This window comes from Neodiprion pinetum, chromosome 2 (assembly GCF_021155775.2).
Source record: "Neodiprion pinetum isolate iyNeoPine1 chromosome 2, iyNeoPine1.2, whole genome shotgun sequence".
NCBI classification, from domain to species: domain Eukaryota; kingdom Metazoa; phylum Arthropoda; class Insecta; order Hymenoptera; family Diprionidae; genus Neodiprion; species Neodiprion pinetum.
The window spans coordinates 25,106,958-25,125,108 of NC_060233.1; the positions used below are offsets into that span (position 1 = coordinate 25,106,958).

At 34.6% G+C, this 18,151-nt stretch overlaps 1 protein-coding gene across 1 annotated transcript in view; it reads right to left on the bottom strand.

The window, feature by feature from the left end:
* Nucleotides 1-550: 550 nt before the first annotated feature.
* Nucleotides 551-18,151, bottom strand: part of LOC124211342 (ornithine decarboxylase 1) — a 41,271-nt gene continuing 23,670 nt past the window's right edge. Inside the window, exons 6-9 of the mRNA XM_046610306.2 lie at nt 13,030-13,369; nt 10,958-11,172; nt 10,014-10,222; nt 551-2,951 (exon numbers count right to left, since the gene is read on the bottom strand). Coding sequence (XP_046466262.1) covers nt 2,735-2,951; nt 10,014-10,222; nt 10,958-11,172; nt 13,030-13,369 — 981 coding nt within the window. The 3' untranslated portion in view covers nt 551-2,734. The remainder of the gene's footprint in view (nt 2,952-10,013; nt 10,223-10,957; nt 11,173-13,029; nt 13,370-18,151) is intronic.

Genomic DNA, 18,151 nt, shown 5'->3' on the forward strand with positions numbered 1-18,151 from the left:
ATCATGAGATTCAAAATCCGCGCGTATCGCAGTGGTGGGAGTCGTTAGTTCCGCCCTGACTCAACAGAGGCGCTGCAAAACTGTACGAAGCTTAACATTGGCGCCTTATCCCATCCTCCTTGCTTTCCCCATAGTAACACTGTACAGTTGTACCGAATGAAATTCGAATATTCTAGACGTGATTACAGTAGCCCAAAACGTCACGACACGAGACTTGCGAAGGTCAACGAATATCCAACATAACATATGAAGTTAGTGTAACGGTAACTTACCTTTATTTTAGTTTTATCCAGCCAGACTTCGTTTTCCTTTTACGATCACTGTATCAATACAATGTACGAGTAAGTAAATTTTCATTCACAAACAAATTGGTGTGACATATTTTGATTAGTTACAATATCCTGTTTTTAAAATATTTTAAACATACAATACTCCGTAGATGATTGAGATATGTCATGGATATTAAAATATTATGATTAAATGAATTTTTTTTGTACCATTTTTATAGCTGAGAAATCGTGAAATAATTAACTGTTAGGTAATCCCTCGGTTCATTCAAAGTTGTTTTATTCATTTAAACTCTGGTTGCATGTTACTAAATAACAATAATAATAATAATCATAATAATAACGACACTGATCATGTACTAAATATAATACAATTAGAATAGTAATTAATTAAAACTTCATTATCTTTTTGCTTTCTGTGACAGCTGCCTCAATGCCTCAGATAACTAGCTTTCCTACAGATTATCTTTTCTTAAGTAAGCTACTGTATAAGCAGCAATTGTATTCTGAATGACATCAATTTTTTAATCCAATATCTTCAGTATGTGTTTTAACATTTCGCTCCTTCTGTGCATAATAATAAATTTGGTCATAGAACTACGCAATCCCAATTACAAAAAAAATAACGATAAAAAAATCGTAAAAAAATTGTTGATAGCTACATATATATGTGCAAAAGTGACTATGCGTCATATATTATACCTTGGCGGCTTTACATTGAGCCACAGTATTGTTACACGATACAATTACACTAAGAGTACACATCAAATATAGAACAAACATGAAAAGTATTGAAAAAAAAAAATGAAAGCAGATTCCCAAGCAATGTTAAAAATTATAAGTGCAACAAAGAATGAACATCATTTAATACATATAAATGTAATTGATTACTTTCACATTGAGAACATCGATTTCATATTTCAGATCACAGAAGTAACCATAATGCTGCTTTGTCAGACTGGTAAGATTTCTTGGCTGAAATGAAAATATCACTGTTGTATGAAAGGTTGTCCGAAATGATGAGATTTTAATTTATTGCGAAATATCTGTTTGTCCTGTTCCAACGTAAATTGTGAACTTTATGAAAGATTTTTTTCTCCAGTTGCTACTCTCAGTATTTTCATTAGCTAATGAGCTTTTTTAAATGTATTCAAGCCTCAACCGGCCGGCTCAAGGTGATAATAAATGAATATAATCATATTAATACGCTATAATATTAATCATAAATCATTTTTGAATTCTTGTGTCATCTTTAAGAAATGTAAGAGAAATGTAAATGTATTTTCAAGAATGAGAGATTTTGACACTGGACATAATTCTGATATAAAGCCGGAGCAGGCAAATTTACCGTTGTATATTTTAGGGTAGTTCTTATTTACCCGATGTTGGAATTTAAATTCTGTCGCTCCCTCACCTCTTTCTAAATGAAAAAACAATAATTTTCAGCCGAACGTGAATGTTCTAACTTGATTTTTACCATCCACTGTAACGACGCGAAGTTTTCCATTTAAAATACACGTGATTTTTATCTTCTAGTGTTATTATTTTACTTTCATATTGGAATCAAAATTTTCGTTTTTTTTTAATTTAGAAACAAATGAGGGAGTGGCACAATTGAAAATAGATCATCGGGCAATACATAATATATGGTCTCAATGCGAGTGCTTTCCAGTTCACATTCAAAACTAAAATCTATCAGAGATTCTAATTAAATGCTTGCTAATAATTGTACATTACTATTTAATCATAAGCTAGAAGGTAGACTTTTTATCTGCTTATTTCAAGTGGAACCAGAATATCCGAAATATCTACGAAATTTTCATATAAGTAATTAATTTCAATTTTTAAAACAGCCAAATACCCAAGGAATTTTAAAAATGACTTACGGACACACTTGAATATTAGGACATTCAGCATTAGGAATTGTCATTTTGATCCGTGATAAGTTCTCATAAAATTATATTGTCAATACGTTAGTAATGTTTTTGCTGATCAGATTTGCCTGCCTATTGCACTTGAAAGACCAAACACTCTACCTGGAATCATTATTTAAAGACTCGTTTGAAAGCACTAAATTAAGGAATTTCAAAATAGCAAAGAGACCCAAGTAATTTAGCTTGTAATTGATCCACGCTGCTGATGCTCAATTAAATTAGCTGTATCAACTGTACTTGAATAAAAAAATAAATAAATAAATATCGTTCACGTCAATTTGTCAATCACTTTTTCTATAATTGGTACAAAATTGATTGTGAAAGTTTTTAGTTATGGAATAAGTTGTGTTTACAAGTAAATACATGAGACCACGAAAACCATTGCATTGGCTTCGTGTATATGGCGATGCAATAGACACACTCGATAACCAGTTGAACACGCCATTGTTTTGTATAAAGCATCGAGCAGTATTTAACGAGTCTTTAGGTTGGAATTACTTTTCTTATTTTTTTTTAATCAATTCTATCGACGTCGACGTAATCGTATAAGAAGGAAGCTGTAGCAACAGGGGATGCAGCCAACATTTCTGGTGGAGCCAAGTCGATCCCGGAATTGTTCCAGGTATCCATATTTGTGCCACCAATATCAAGACCAAGTCGCAAAGTAGCCGGTGTGTTGCCAATAACAAAATGATCTTCGGTGAGAGGAAACGCATCCTTAAGCAGGAGCCTAAACAAAAGAAGACAATATTGTCAATTAAGAAACCGTTAAACAAGTGATAGCGTGCAATATTGCGTGTAAGCTCTGTAAGTGATCGGAATCGATGCTGTAAAGATCCGCATTTCCTGGGGGGTGACTATTCCAAAACATGGATATAGTTCACCTGACTTCAGAACTTCAAGACTTAAAATGGCTTTATAACTGCAACTGACTTCACAAGAGTTCGAGCAACTTTAATTAACTTAAATGACTTGACAGCAAGTTTTATTTTACAGTGTACATTTGACTTCAGGAGTGGATACCTCCTTAATATTTCCGTAAATTGAAAACTCACAGTGTCAATAAAAGAGAAATTACCTGGCCTGAAGTATTCAGGTCTCGGTACGGCAACTTGAAAATCTTTTTGATAATTTCAGAGTATCTTTAGGGCACTTTATATTTGTTTCGCACCTCATACTCCACTATTATTAGAAGGATAAAAAGTAAATAGAGAAAATTTTTACGAAACTACTAAATGGATTCAGTTCAGAAAATCATTCACTCCAAGCTTTTGAATTCCAAACGAATGATTTGGGTGACTTGGATAAATTCTGTTTGAAAACTTACAAATCTACTAACAATGTGCTGTGAGACTTTCTCAATTTTAGTGTCATCTTCAATTACAAAAGGAAAATAATTGAAATTTGGATGAACAATTCTTAATCAGTGTACGATTTAGTCTTAATTTTCATGAAATTTTCGTCTAAAGGCTATAGGACGATAAGCATAGTGAATCGGCTCAAGAAGGATATCTGGATCATCATTTGAGGGTACGTTGGTACTAATAAGATACATTGATTCTGCAAGCTTCAGATCTTTATCTACTTTGGTTTTTGAATAAATCGAAAAAAACAAAATCAGAAACAAATTTTTTTCTCAAAAACGGCTTGACCGAGTTAAATGAAATTTGGTCACATCATAGAGCTATATAAAGGCTATAAATCGGGAAAAATAACAACTCATAATCTTCATAATAACTATTTGAAACAGGTGATTTTTCTCGAAATTATTTTTTTTCTCTATGATAACGTTTTCGTACAATTTTGAAAATAATTTTTTTTTATACCTTTTTTCTTGTAGAATAACCTCTCACAAGGGGGACGCCAAGGTTGAGAAATGAAGTTTGGGGTGGGGTGGTGCGTGGTTGCAGTACTGCCCCATAGTGTTACAATGCCCAAGCCATAGGGCTAGATGGCCAGCCATTTACGAGAAAAACGCTCCAAAAATATCATTCGTACCGTATGTACCCGAAAGTATTCGCTGTTAACCAAGCGGCCCGGTGGCCGAGGTGGTATCTGGCAAGCGTAGCACGCCCAAGGTTCAGTGTTCGAATTCTGTGTTCCTGATTTTTTTTTTCCTTTTTTTATACTTTCTTTCTTCAAATTATTGTTTATTTGACTTATCAATAAGTTAATTTATTATAATCATAATTATATAATAAATATTTTTAAAAAAATTCTTGCTTCGTGCTTTCAACGTATCCATTTACTTTTCTTTATTGAAAAATAACTATACAATGAAGTTCAAATTGAAAACTTGTTTTTTTTTAAATATTTATTATATAATTATGATTTTAATAAATTGACTTATTGATAAGTCAAATAAACAATAATTTGAAGAAAGAAAGTATAAAAAAAGAACAAAAATGAATCAGGAACAGAGGGTTCGAACACGGAACCTTCGGCGTGCTACGCTTGCCAACTACCACCTCGGCCACCGGGCCGCTTGGTTACCAGCGAATACTTTCGGGTACACACGATAGGAACGAAACTTTTGGAGCGTTTTTTTCGTAAATGGCTGGCCATCTAGCCCTATGGCTTGGGCATTGTAACACTATGGGGTAGTACTGCATCCACGCACCGCCCCGCCCCAAACTTCATTTCCCAACCTTGGCATTCCCCTTGTCAAATCCACAAATCGATCGAAAAGGTACGCCATATTGAGAATAATAAAAAATCCATTTTTTTAATATAAAAACGAACGATTTCGAAAAATTAACGCCGGAGCCAGGAGTCGAACCTAGCGTCTAGAGATGCTTGTCCGGAGCCTTACTCCACTAGACCACCTAGCCACCCTGACTCTGTTGTCTTTAATTTCTCTCATCACCTGTAAGTTCGAATTTGTTTTCGTGTGCCTGTATTTGCATGTGTTAAGAATTTCGTCTCTTCAGAGCACCATTATAGAATATTAGTGTGTAGATGACATGTATACATTTTATATTCTAATATATAATAATTAATATTATTCAACGATTTTTTCATGTGACTGAAAGTATCTCTGCGTCTAAAAGTAATAATTCGAAGTGTTATATTTGTTCAAAATTCATTAAAAAAAATATCGAGCACTCCAAAACATACAATCCGATGAAGATACAAAAACGTTTTCGACTATCTTTGACCGTGCACTTGTGACTCCAAAGTGCCCGATATTTTTTTGATGAATTCTGAACAAATGCAATACTTCGAATTATTACTTTTAGACGCAGACATACTTTCATTCACAGAAAACATCATTGAATTATATTAATTATTAAATCAAGACAAAAGTACGAACAAAACTCATTTTTAATTTCGACAATTAATATTTATTACGTTAGCTATCTAACTGCATGCTATCAACTAGTGAACAATTTGAAGCCACAGGTCTGATGGTTTTTCGTCGGTGATAAAATAGTGGTGTTACCAACATTAAATAAGAGCGCCATCTTATGGTTGCCGAACGAACTGATAATTGAGAGGGAACGCTTATATCCTCTAAGGTGTAGTTTCATTATAAGTATGCAAAAGCATAGTTTATAATTGATTTTTGAATATTAAAGTATTTTGATACAAAAAAAAAAAAATTGTTTCCACATTATTGTTTTAAATATTTTATGTTATCTGCACTTATAAAGTGATCGGATAAGCTTCGTTTCTGTTGTTTCAAGGGTAAAAACATTGAAATAAATCGGTATTTACATTTAAAAAATCGATTTTTTATTATTCTCAATATGGCGTACCTTTTCGATAGATTTGTGGATTTGAGAGGTTATTCTACAACAAAAAAGGTATAAGAAAAATTAGTTTCAAAGTTGTACGAAAACGTCATCATAGAGAAAAAAAAAATGTCGAGAAAAATCGCCTATTTCAAATGGTTATTATGAAGATTATGAGTTGTTATTTTTCCCGATCATAGCCTTTATATAGCTATATGATGTGACCAAATTTCATTTAAATTGGTCAAGCCGTTTCTGAGGAATTTTTTTATTGATTTTCTGTTTTTTTCGATTTATTCAAAAACCAAAGTAGATAAAGATCTGAAGCCTTCAGAATCAACGTATCTTATTAGTACCGATATACCCTCAAATGATGATCCTTCTTGAGCCGATTCACTGTGCTTATCGTCCTATGGCCTTTGCTGTACACTTTATCGTTATTGCGTATAACATTGCGTTTATAACGCATGTTATGGACCGCCACATCCAACTTATTTGTCGTAATAAATGGTAGCGATGAGCAGTCCCGGCAGAAGATATGGTCGAAAATAAAATTACCTAGAATATTTTCATATCCCTTTTGTTTGTAAATATGTGTCCCCATGTCCCGGACTTGTGATCCCTACCCACGAGCGAGCGGCCTGAGGCAATGCCGTTACCGACAACCGAGACAGTCACCAGAACAAGGCCATACTGCCAGAAGGATGCTGCCAATACCTAACTGGCCGTAATCATCTCTGAACACGAGCACGCTATAACTTCCCGTTATCACCCTTGGCAGATGCTTCAATGCCTCAGCCGGAGTATCTGGGTCTCTGTTACATGAGTTCTGGAATATCTTCAGAACCATTGTCAATACTGTCAATCACCAAGACTATGTCAACCAACTGATGGGACGAACCAAACTGGGTTAAGCCGCCGTGACATCGGGTCACATTCAAACCGATTCTGCTACTCTTGGCAAAATCTACCATCGAAGTATCAAACTGCGGAGTCCCGTAGTTCCGCATTGCAGTCCCATCTACCGAGAGCGGGCGCAAACTCTTCTTTGGTGGGCTAATAGCTGCCCAACTATCGACATTGCCTGGAAGTACTCTTGCTTGACCCTGCTCAAGCTGACGGTTCATTGCCTCTCAAATCATGACAGAGACCCGGAGAAACAGCTGAGCATCGCGAGCGCTGCCGGGACACCTATCGGTGAGCATCTCCTTGAGTCCTCTCAACAAGGGCATCTTCAGACCATGGTGTAAGGAGTAAGGTGTGCTACAGCGCAGCTTTTCAGATGAACCAATAGAAACATTCCACCAGTTGACGTCACAACAGGCGGTCAATTTAAAACTATTGAAAGATTCAAGGTAGATTAAAATGTTACACATGAAACATTGACTGAATTCTTCCATTCACGCATGGCGGAAATGTGAATACTTTTACCTTTGCAGGTCCTACCACGATTCTTACAGCCCTTAACCGAACAGTTTAACATTTGATTGAATTCGTGAAACGATGCGCGTCAAGGCGATGCGTGACTCACCATGTATGTTTATACGTTTATCGAAGTAATAGTTGGGTTATGTTGTAATTTGTACGTACGCATGCGCTGTAGGCTTACTATGACTTGCTGTGACGTCAACTGGTGGAATGCGCGACCTTGTATGAAAATTGGTCCTCTATCAAGCGCAACTTACTCCTTACACCATCCTTCAGACTGTCGCCTATTCCATGTTTTGACGACGCTTTCGAGAAAATGAAAAGAACGCCATGATAGCGTCACTGCTCGTCCTGCTAACAGTACGACCTGACGTGCATCTTCTCTTTATCTTAATTGTTTCTTTACATTATCTTAATCCCTGTATTTTTGTTTATTTTGCCGTACGGATTATTAACACCATTCATTTGTAAGTAGGCTTTCGTTATCGCTGACTCACCGAGTTATTATCTTTGAGATTAGCTAAGTGAAATTGTCCTGTTAGAATAAGACGCCACCAGTCGAAACCACCATTGTCGGGTTCTTGACCGGTTGTTTTTCTCTCAGTTTTCGTGTGTTCATTAGCTTATGTTAAGAGTTTCATCTCTTCTTCTTTCGGGTATAAAATAATGTCTTGTATTTTCATTGTTATTGTATTATCGTCTGTATCATCCCTGCCCTCTGTACGTGTGTTACAATGCATGTATTTGTAGTATGAGTAGCGTCTTTTTATTATTTCGCCCACATCTAGCATTCATACCATATATTTGTGAACCGTCATTGAGAAATGTTAGTTTAATGCCTTCGCAGATAAATTGTTGATACGTGAATCCGTGTTGCTCACAGGTGATCATCACTTTAATTTTTGCGCAGCGTTCCCTGTCAGCTATTTATATTTGATATAATTCCCTCTTGTCCCTGTTTAACGTCTCGATTATTGTCTAGTCTGTATTTTAAGTAAATATTCGATTTAATAGTAGTAATAGTAAATTGTTTCCGAATAATTATTTAATACGGAGGTTTCATTTCGTGTTGTAGTTGCTCGTTTGTCATTTATAGTCACCCATAACACGTCTCTTTCAAAGATTCGTAACGGAAATTATTATTTTATTGTAGACGTAAATTATTCTCATTCTCTTGTTTGAGATATACAAGGTAAATTTGATGTATTTTCGTTTGATTATAACAATATACTTTTCCTTCTCTCCACTCTTCCTGTCACCTTCCACGACGCGCCAAGGGGACTCAATTGTGTTTTATATTATCGGCTGATAGAAGTTGTATACAAAAAGATAGCATATTCGAGACCTGTCTTACCTACCTTCCAAAAATTCCCTACTTTATCTACGTATTTTATTTCATTCATCACCCCCATCCTGCTGAGCATCCTGCAAGATCAAGGTTAACTGCTGAGAGCAGCTGATCATCTTCTTTTCGTTTGTGATTGAAATTGTCTTCATTCTTGAACATTGTCTCTTGGCCATTACGGCACCCAACAACATTCCTACTTCCTATTTTACCCTTTCTTAAATAGGTTATACGTTTGCTTAACTTCATACACTTTCAGTTATTTCCTTGAGAGTTTATTGTGTTGCACATTGCAGGCGTTTGCTAGCGCTCATATTCCCTTTAGTTTCCCATATGGTGAGTATGGCCGTTACATGTTATACATTCCTATGATGTCTGATTAGTGTATGAAATTTTGCATGGCCAAAACTTGGATACTTGGAAAACTTGGAAATTTTCCATATCAAAATAACTTTGCTGATTCAGATCAAACTGGGACAAGAAATTGAGTATGAGATGAATATGTGACTTTTCAAATCTACTAACGACTTCATTCATAAATGATGCAACTCCATAGATGCTTTAGCTACCAAACTGCAAAATGTGAGATCTTCAATGCCGTTTGATAGTACATTTAATCTATTATAGAAACATTATCTTGCTGTATACTTCTTCTTCTAATGCTATTTGATATTTTTTGATTTCTCAGTTTTCATAGTTTACGCCCAATTCTATACGGAATTAAAGCTAACGTATCCCTTATGAGCAAACTGCACAGTTTTGTCAACAACGAGCACAGTGTAGCTGTAAATTAGTTTAGAAATATTCTCTTGACGATTTTAAGTTCATGATCAGGTAGAATTGAATAAAGTACTTCATCGGTAATGGTCAACTCCGATAAACGAGTTTTATTTTTGATGTATTACCCAGACCCAGTCGACCATCTTCAGGGTACTACACAATAATGAAGTTAGCAGTTTGATGGGATAATTTTTTTTGTTTATCCACATATAATATAAATCTAAAGTTATTGATCCAAACATTATTTGTATCATCTAACAGCCATCACACTATTCGTAATAATCAATGAACTTGATTTTATTCCCAATATGGGATAATTTATAGGTTAACCCTCCAGTCATGTATTAAGTATTAAGCTGATGTGTGTTGGTATAACATTTGACCTCAAGTCTAGGTTACTTGAGATTATTGGGTCCGACCGAAACGTTAAAAATAGTCTAAACAAGTTGACCAACACTGTGAAGTACTCCATTTAATAATCTGCTGCTTGAAGTAAAAAACTTACCAAACGCTTTCATCTGCAACAACATGGACCTTAGGCACAGGAAATCCATTAAACTGAGATGCGACAGGCAAAGTATATGCACCCATATTTTCAAAAATGATCCATTCTCCCAGATCCATATCTTGCAGTAAAACATTTTCAACAACTTGGTCAAGGCCATCACATGTTGGTCCCCAAATACTTGACTGAATCATCTTTCCGCAGGCTTTCTGTTATAAAATAAAATTTGTTTAGACACTTTTCCCCATTTATTCTTTATCGTAAATACTGACGATGTACTGTGAGTATTTGATAAAACAGACTTTGACATGTTGCTAAAAATGACTAGATGCTTTTTGCCAATTCAGCTAGGTTGGCAGTTATTGTGAGAGTCACAAGTTGGCTTCCTTAAAAATTCACAGTAGTCTTACATACCTTAAATGCGGATATCACAAAATAGAGAAAAGGTAAAGAACTTATATTACCATAGTGAACTTTTTTGGAAATGTAATCTCATTATCAAAGTAAGAGCAGTTTCATCAAGTTCCGACAATAACGAGAATTTTTTTCGAAGAATATGTCTACAAATACTCAGTAATTACACTATATTTCGCGGACAATCATCAAATCGCATAATGTTATTTCGGTTCGTTATCTAGAAATGGTGCACTATAAATTTTGCCCAACGAAGTGTGACATCAAAATTTACTGAGAATTTAAAAACTTTTGGACAATTCTGTTACTTTTTGCAAATACATCGAAAATATCACTTTTCATTCTTAGATTGCAGAATAGTTATGCATTCATAATACTTTCAAGTTTTTTTACCATCTATCATCTTTTTCTTGGAATCATTTGCATTTCGAGCTTACTGTATTTTATCTCAATTGTCTTCAAAATTAATGTGGGTATTTTGAGTGTCAAAATAAAACAAAGAATTATTTAAATAATTTAACAGTAACAACCTTGAGTGGAAGAGGAGTGACACGTTGATGATCGTACAGAAGGCAGTTGAAAGAACCGTAAACCCCATCATTGATGTAATACATTACATGTGTGACGGTATTTGGTGATGTTGGATCTTGGCGCACATATCGCTTGCTATGGATACTTGTTGCCAGAGTAAAAGCAGAAGCCACGTAGAAGCGACCAGGTTCAGCGATGACGTGGACATCTTCAGCTGCAATGATAAATTAGTCGAAATTGAATTATGAATTTAATAAATCATCTGCTTAGATTGATGATAGAGATAAGGATTTATGAAGTGTAAGGCGAAACATGATAAAAGAAAAATGCAAGGGTGAAAGTGAAGCGAATCAAGTTAAATCTGATTTAAAAAAATTCTGTAATCCAGAAAAACAATATTGAAATACTAAAATTCAACTGTAAACACCTTATAACTATCAATATTAAGGACATGGAAATGTGTAAGATATTTCACAATTCACAATTTTTTAAAGAAAATATTATGAGTAAATCATGCTTAAATGGCCACGAGCCATTACTATTCGCATTTGATATTATTTGTAAATGAATTACACTGGAATTTCGTTTATACATTTTTCAAAAGGGATGGCAATTATGACATATAACTGACATCATTAGAGTCAATTTTTTCCTAATTTAATATTTATTCTCAATTTATGATTCAAAAAAGCTTCATAATATCATTTCGTTATTGTATTTGTAGCGAAATTGACTAATATCGAATAATATATAAGGATACCGAATAATATATAAATAGAAGGATATGAGCTGTAACTTGTATTATCGACTGTATAAAATCTGTATTCATTAGTTATTACCATGTTCCACATTTCTTCCACATTTTTTACTTTTAGACCACCTTGATTTGATGAGCTTTAATCTCCTTAAAAAGTCCTAAAATGTTGTGCCTATATCTGATATATCATCTATACAAAGTTCTAATCACACGTAAAGAATATATTTAATCAGTTTCGCGGTATAAAGATTAATAATGTAGGAAGAAAATTTTATCTCAAAATTGACGTTACTGACATGGTAGTTGAAGGGCACTTGCAGAATCCATTCCGAGCAGGGGCACTTTTGGTATGTTTACCCAGCTATGGCCATTCATTGGATTCAATAATATAAATATGACACGTCTCGCTATTAGTCCACTCTGTCCGCAAACTATGAGATTTCGACTCTTGCGTTTACGATGCATTTTAGCTCGCGTATTTTTGTTGATTGTAAAATGTAATAGCAGGCACATGACACATTAATCTTGATTAAAACATTAATCTTGATTAAAACATCAACCGTGTTTATAACATTTGAGTAAATAGAAAAAGGAGCTACCGACAAGTAACGTACAAATAAATATTTTTTGCCTGGTCTATAGGCAGAAACTACCAGGTCCACGTGAATTTAACGAACAAAACGAAAAAAACTACAAGTGAGAAACGTATGAACGGGATGTCACTGTAATAAGAAATTTTTTGAGACCGATTTTTTTGGAGTTCGTTCGCAATAAGAATCCAGAATATACGATATTTATGATTTACATATGATGAACCTATGATTCAGCAGAAAGATATTAGCTATTTTCATTCAAAATAAAGCTCATTGTCAGATAATCTGCAGCGAAATTATTTACAAATAATACAAGCTATTCTTCATCAGAATTGGCCAAACAATACGGATTTTCCAATGAAAAATGGTAGGATAATGCAACTTCTCTGACGTTGTTAAAGTAATGAGGTGTTTAACCTTAAAATTAAGTGTTTGAAAATTTTTCCCCCATACTCATGGTAGTTTGTTTAGTCAGATTTAACTGGATTAACTTTAGTGATACTTTTCAAAGCTCGACTCGTTCACGTTTTTGTTGACTGAACGTCGCATGCATCCTTAAAGAGATTAAACAGAGTTCAACGTTTAATCCACTTATCTGACGACAATATTTTGAATAGTTAGACTAATCATATATCAGATACTTAGTTCCTACACCGATAGCATGGAGGATTTTTTTAGCATCTTCAAAAATAGTAAACTGTCGATAGCAAAGATTTCTTACTTGGGAAGCATTCCATTAATGCCTCATTTATGACTTCAGCAATTTTGTCGATGGAAGTTCCTGTGGCTCCTGGATAACCACCTCCAAGATCAAGTAAATACGGCTTGAAGCCAAGATCCAAAGCCAAATTGAAGAGAACCCTAGCGTGACGTATGGCTCTCTGGAAAACAGGAGGATCTTGACAACCGGATCCCACATGAAAGCTGATTCCCACCACATTCAGTCCCAGCATGCGGGCGATATGAAGAAGCTTTGGAGCTTCGTGAGTTGGATCGCAGCCAAATTTCATACCTAACAGGCATTGTGCAACTTCAGCATCGCAGCGGATACGGATCACCACCTATTCACATTAAGGACAAAAATTAGCTTGTATTTAAATTTGATGATCACTGGCAGTACGTTAACTTAAGGATCAACAGAATTGAATCAAAACTTATAAAAAGGAGGAAAACGGTTAAAAAATCTCCAGTAATATTAACCGTGCCAGTGATGGTGAAAATGAATGGATTAACATCCTTACTGATGAAACGAAGTGATTCTGTAGATAAGTCAGTGGTTTAGAACGAATTGTTTTATGTTAAGGCTATCATTTTTCAGTTGTTTGTAATATCGTTTTTGAGAAAGTTGTGTTAGTAAAATTTAATTTTATTTCTTTATAACTGTGAGTTATTTTAATCACTATAAATTGATTAGCTGCAATTCTTACTACAGTGGAACTCCAATATATTCACTCTACGTATTGCGCAGTAAAGTAAGGGCATTGAAAAGAGTAGGTGAAGCAACTTCCCATTCAAAGTAGGGCAAGTCGAATTTAAATCGTTCGAATATACATATGAGGGATTCTCCGTCAACTCGGCCACTTTTTTTTCGACCATCTCAGATCTGCCCCATAATTGGTTATATCAAAGTACTACTAAAAGGTACTCTATGCGAATTTTTTCAGATTTTTTAATTCATTATTTGAGAAATTGCCATTTTTTTTTCAAATGAATATATCTCGGAAACTTGAAGTAACTGAAAAAAAATGACTCTATATAAAAGTTGTAGTTTTTTGTTAGCTTTCGAGAGGAATTTTTGAAAAAATTTTTAACGTTCCGGTAACGCTGATTTTTTACCAAAAAAGGAAGAAATTATTTTTTTTTATTCAAAAAGGACCCTTTCTTTTTACTGAAGAAATTACAGAGTTTTCCAATATGTGTGACAATATCGCCAAAAAATCGCCAGAGAGGCACAGATCGAGGTTCTAGGGTAAAAAAAAATGAAACCACACAAATTAATTTTTTTATGTAGAGTCATTTTTTTTCAGTTACTTCAAGTTTCCGAGATGTATTCATTTGAAAAGAAAACGGCAATTTCTCAAATAATGAATTAAAAAATCTGAAAAAATTCACATAGAGTACCTTTTAGTAGTACTTTGATATAACCAATTATGGGGCAGATCTGAGATGGTCGAAAAAAAAGTGGCCGAGTTGACGGAGAATCCCTCATATAGGAGTTCTGCTATACCGGGACAATCTCTTGAAACTATACATATAATGCGCATGCGCGAGTTTTATCGGCTGCTCGGGCAGGTTGACCACTCCGAGTTTCAGCTGTCAAACTCTGTTTCTGGCGGCGTTGTAGTTCATACGAATTTTTGAGGTTAGAATCTTAAACAGTCGAGGTAGTGACTCGGAAAGTTGATGCTAATGCTCTTTGAAAATTGGCTTTATTCGACTAAAATGAGAAATCTGTTTAAATGTTGGGTGCTTGGAAGAAAGGCAGCAGGTAGGTGCGAACACTTTATTTGATCATTTTTATTATTTCGTACATTAGAAATAACAATGGAATTTTTATCTATCAACAGGTGATACGGCTAAAATAATTACATCTCTGATATTCACTGTTATCTGCCCATTCAATTTGTCAGACGTACAAAGATCATCGCCACTTTCAAGCAACTAAGCAACTTTCTCACTCTTTTGTGATTTCAGGCGGTAATATTGAATTTTATCATTTTCGAAAATGAGACATTAAACCGAGCGTTCAAGAAATTTAAATATCTCACTATCTGTAACGGAACTGTGAATCTTTTTTTTCTTGAAAATAGTTCAACAAAATTTACGAATAGTCGATAGTCAATGTATTTTTTCTGATTAACAAATTATTGCTACTACTATTTAAAATTTCCGAATGATTATCAGAATTTATTTCGCAAATTTTCAATGATGTTCGATTAAATAAATGAAGGGAACCTAATACTCAAATTGAAAATTCAAGTAACATTAGATTTATTAAAATGATTTCTGTATTTCATGTTAGTGCGGTTCGAAACAAAGAAAATCTAATCGAAAGCGTAGAACTCAGGAATGTAAATCACATCCTGTGACACAAGTTGAAAATCAAGTTTCTCAAAATGCGCCTCAATGTCACAATTAGCTTCAAGGACAATCATGTTTTAGAGTAATGTCAATTTTAAAGTAATGTAAAGATTGTGTCCCTTGTTCCATCAAAATAAATGAATATCTAATTTTTAACAAAGTTTACGAAGATTTTTTTCCAAATAATTTAATCCGATACAATATCTTGTTCATAGTCCTCCGAACATCACCTTCTAACAAGGATATTTGGAAAGAGTCCCTTTGTTGCAGAAACCATTATAAAATTCTTGGTTTTCAATTCGAGCTATTGAATAACTCTGTGTTTCAGGTTCCATTTTCAATCTCAAAATGGGATTTTTTTTGCTCCAGATAATGCTAACATGAAATGCAGAAATAATTGCCGTACATGGAAATTCACAAGCTTTCAGTCTTAGCGTAGGACCCTATAAAGAGTGTAAAATTGAATTTGGTTTCAAGTTATCGTGCAACTAGCTAGCCAGATGACACCGTCAACTAAGATTAAATTTAAAGACATTTTTAACTGAACTTATTTAACAGTTCTAGATTTAGATTGATTCAGTTTGCCTAGCAAAATTCAACCCTACAATCTAATTGAGGACTTGAAAAACTATTCATCTGAATTCAATGCCAAAGAGAGTAAAAGTAAGCTTCAAAATAAGATATCAAATCAAATGGTATAAAGTTTGAAAAACAATGCTGGTCAATAATAATGCTTAAATTACAATGGTGCACAGAATGATTCCTCGGTAGAATGAATTGGCAGCAACGGTTAAGTAACAAACTTATCGCTATTGGCTCGATCAAAGTAAAATGATGGAATATTCAGCCATTATGATCTGTAGTATATCCCGCTCTTCAATTTTGCCTCAACTGATGTTAAGAAGGTGGCGATGGCCTGATAAAATTCACTCTGGCACCTGATGTCTGACGAAACAACCAGGTTCGATGGTGCTAATGATTGCACCGCTCGAGAAACCAGGATCCTTGCCACCTAAACGTTTTGACCATCAGGTAAGGCATAATTGTCCTCGTGTTAATTAAAGTTTAAACTTCGAGCCTGCTGAAAAAAAACGAATTTTATCATTGAATCCATGTTAAAATATTGTCATTGTCAAAGATCACGTAATTGGAAATTTACTTACATGCTTCCATGCCTGACAAATTTAGTCCCGCTTTGACAATGAATTATTTCGTACCTGAAAATATTAGAAGCTATTATTATCAAACAGGATCTTTCGGTATTTTTGAAGGCAAAAAAAAAGGCAGCACTTTTTGAAAGGCAACCAATGGCCAGACGAGGGGTGATCAGAAGAGTGGAGATTGGTCTCCCAGTGTTATCGGACGATTGTCTTGTAAGTTATTGTTTTGTTTCCTAATTTTTCATTAATAGCATGATTTACACTGTAATATTAACTGTTGTTCTTTTTCTCTTTTTATTCTTGGATATCTGGTGAACCCTCTTTGTTAACGGAACATTGATTATTGTACAATGGAGCTGCAAAAACTTTGTCAACTAATCAATGATGTCGGCGAGGGTTTTTGTGAGTATTGCGTCGGGTACGTTTTCTGTTAATTGCTACTCTTTGTCCTCCTAAGCTTCGTGTTTAAGATGAATAATTTCTTTATTCCTTGTTACTCATTTCTTTTATTTATTTCATGTTCATCGGCACTAATTACTGACTTCTCGAGCACTGCACCGTAACGAATCTACTCTGGAAATATCTACTGGGTCTCAACCATTCATTTATTTTTAATTTTATGTAAATAAAGAATCTGTTCACAATAAACATTGTTTTTACTTACCTACTTCTGTTTGTCCAGACTCCCACTTGTTAATGACATTTCACTTTGAATTTCAGATTTCTTCTTTCAATAAATAACACCCAATTTCTGTATCATTTGATATTTGCTTTTCCGTTAAATTCTTTATTGCGTCGGTTGAATATCTTCCGAAATCAACCACGGTATTGCTGAACGATACTATTCTTCTTAGACAATTCACGCTACGTAAAAATAAACAGCAGCATAACCTCAATCCACGGCTTTACGCGCGAGAGAATTACAGCTTTTGTTTCATTTTGTGTACGTTGGCGCCTTGCTCAGCAGATGAAAACATCACCGCGGCGCGATCTCCCCGACCAATGAGATTAAATTATTTGGCGCATGCGCGTTATATGTATAGTTTCAAGAGATTGTCCCGGTATGTAATCTAAAAAGGTACACCAGTGAAATTTTTGTAATTTTTCATACTTATATTTATTGAAGCGTCAAGATTCGGAAAATAATTCCACAAAGCCAATCAGCCAGATGGCCAGAAGTTATTGAGAAAATCCATTTTGAAGTATTACGAGGGTAGTATGAACACTAAACAGTAAGCATGCAACGTGGCCTATGGTTCATCGAGTAGCCCGCTATTTTTGTTTTTTCAAATTTCCTTTTTTTATTAATTTTTTTGCTTTTGCTTACCTCTCGCTTGAGAAGTCGGATTTATTATTGAAAATAATAATTCTTGACTAACAATATTTCTGATAAACCATATACACCATTAGGTGGCTACTAAGTACTACTTTGCTACGTTTTCTTATGCAATTTTTCTACTGATCTTTCCTATCTGATACCCTTAGACTTGGTTATTGGGTTTTTGTTTACTGGATAAATTGCTCCCGTAACATCTAGCCACGTTTTTCTCATCAACGTAATGAAGCCGTACGTCAGCGGATAAAAATTTCTATTACACGTCG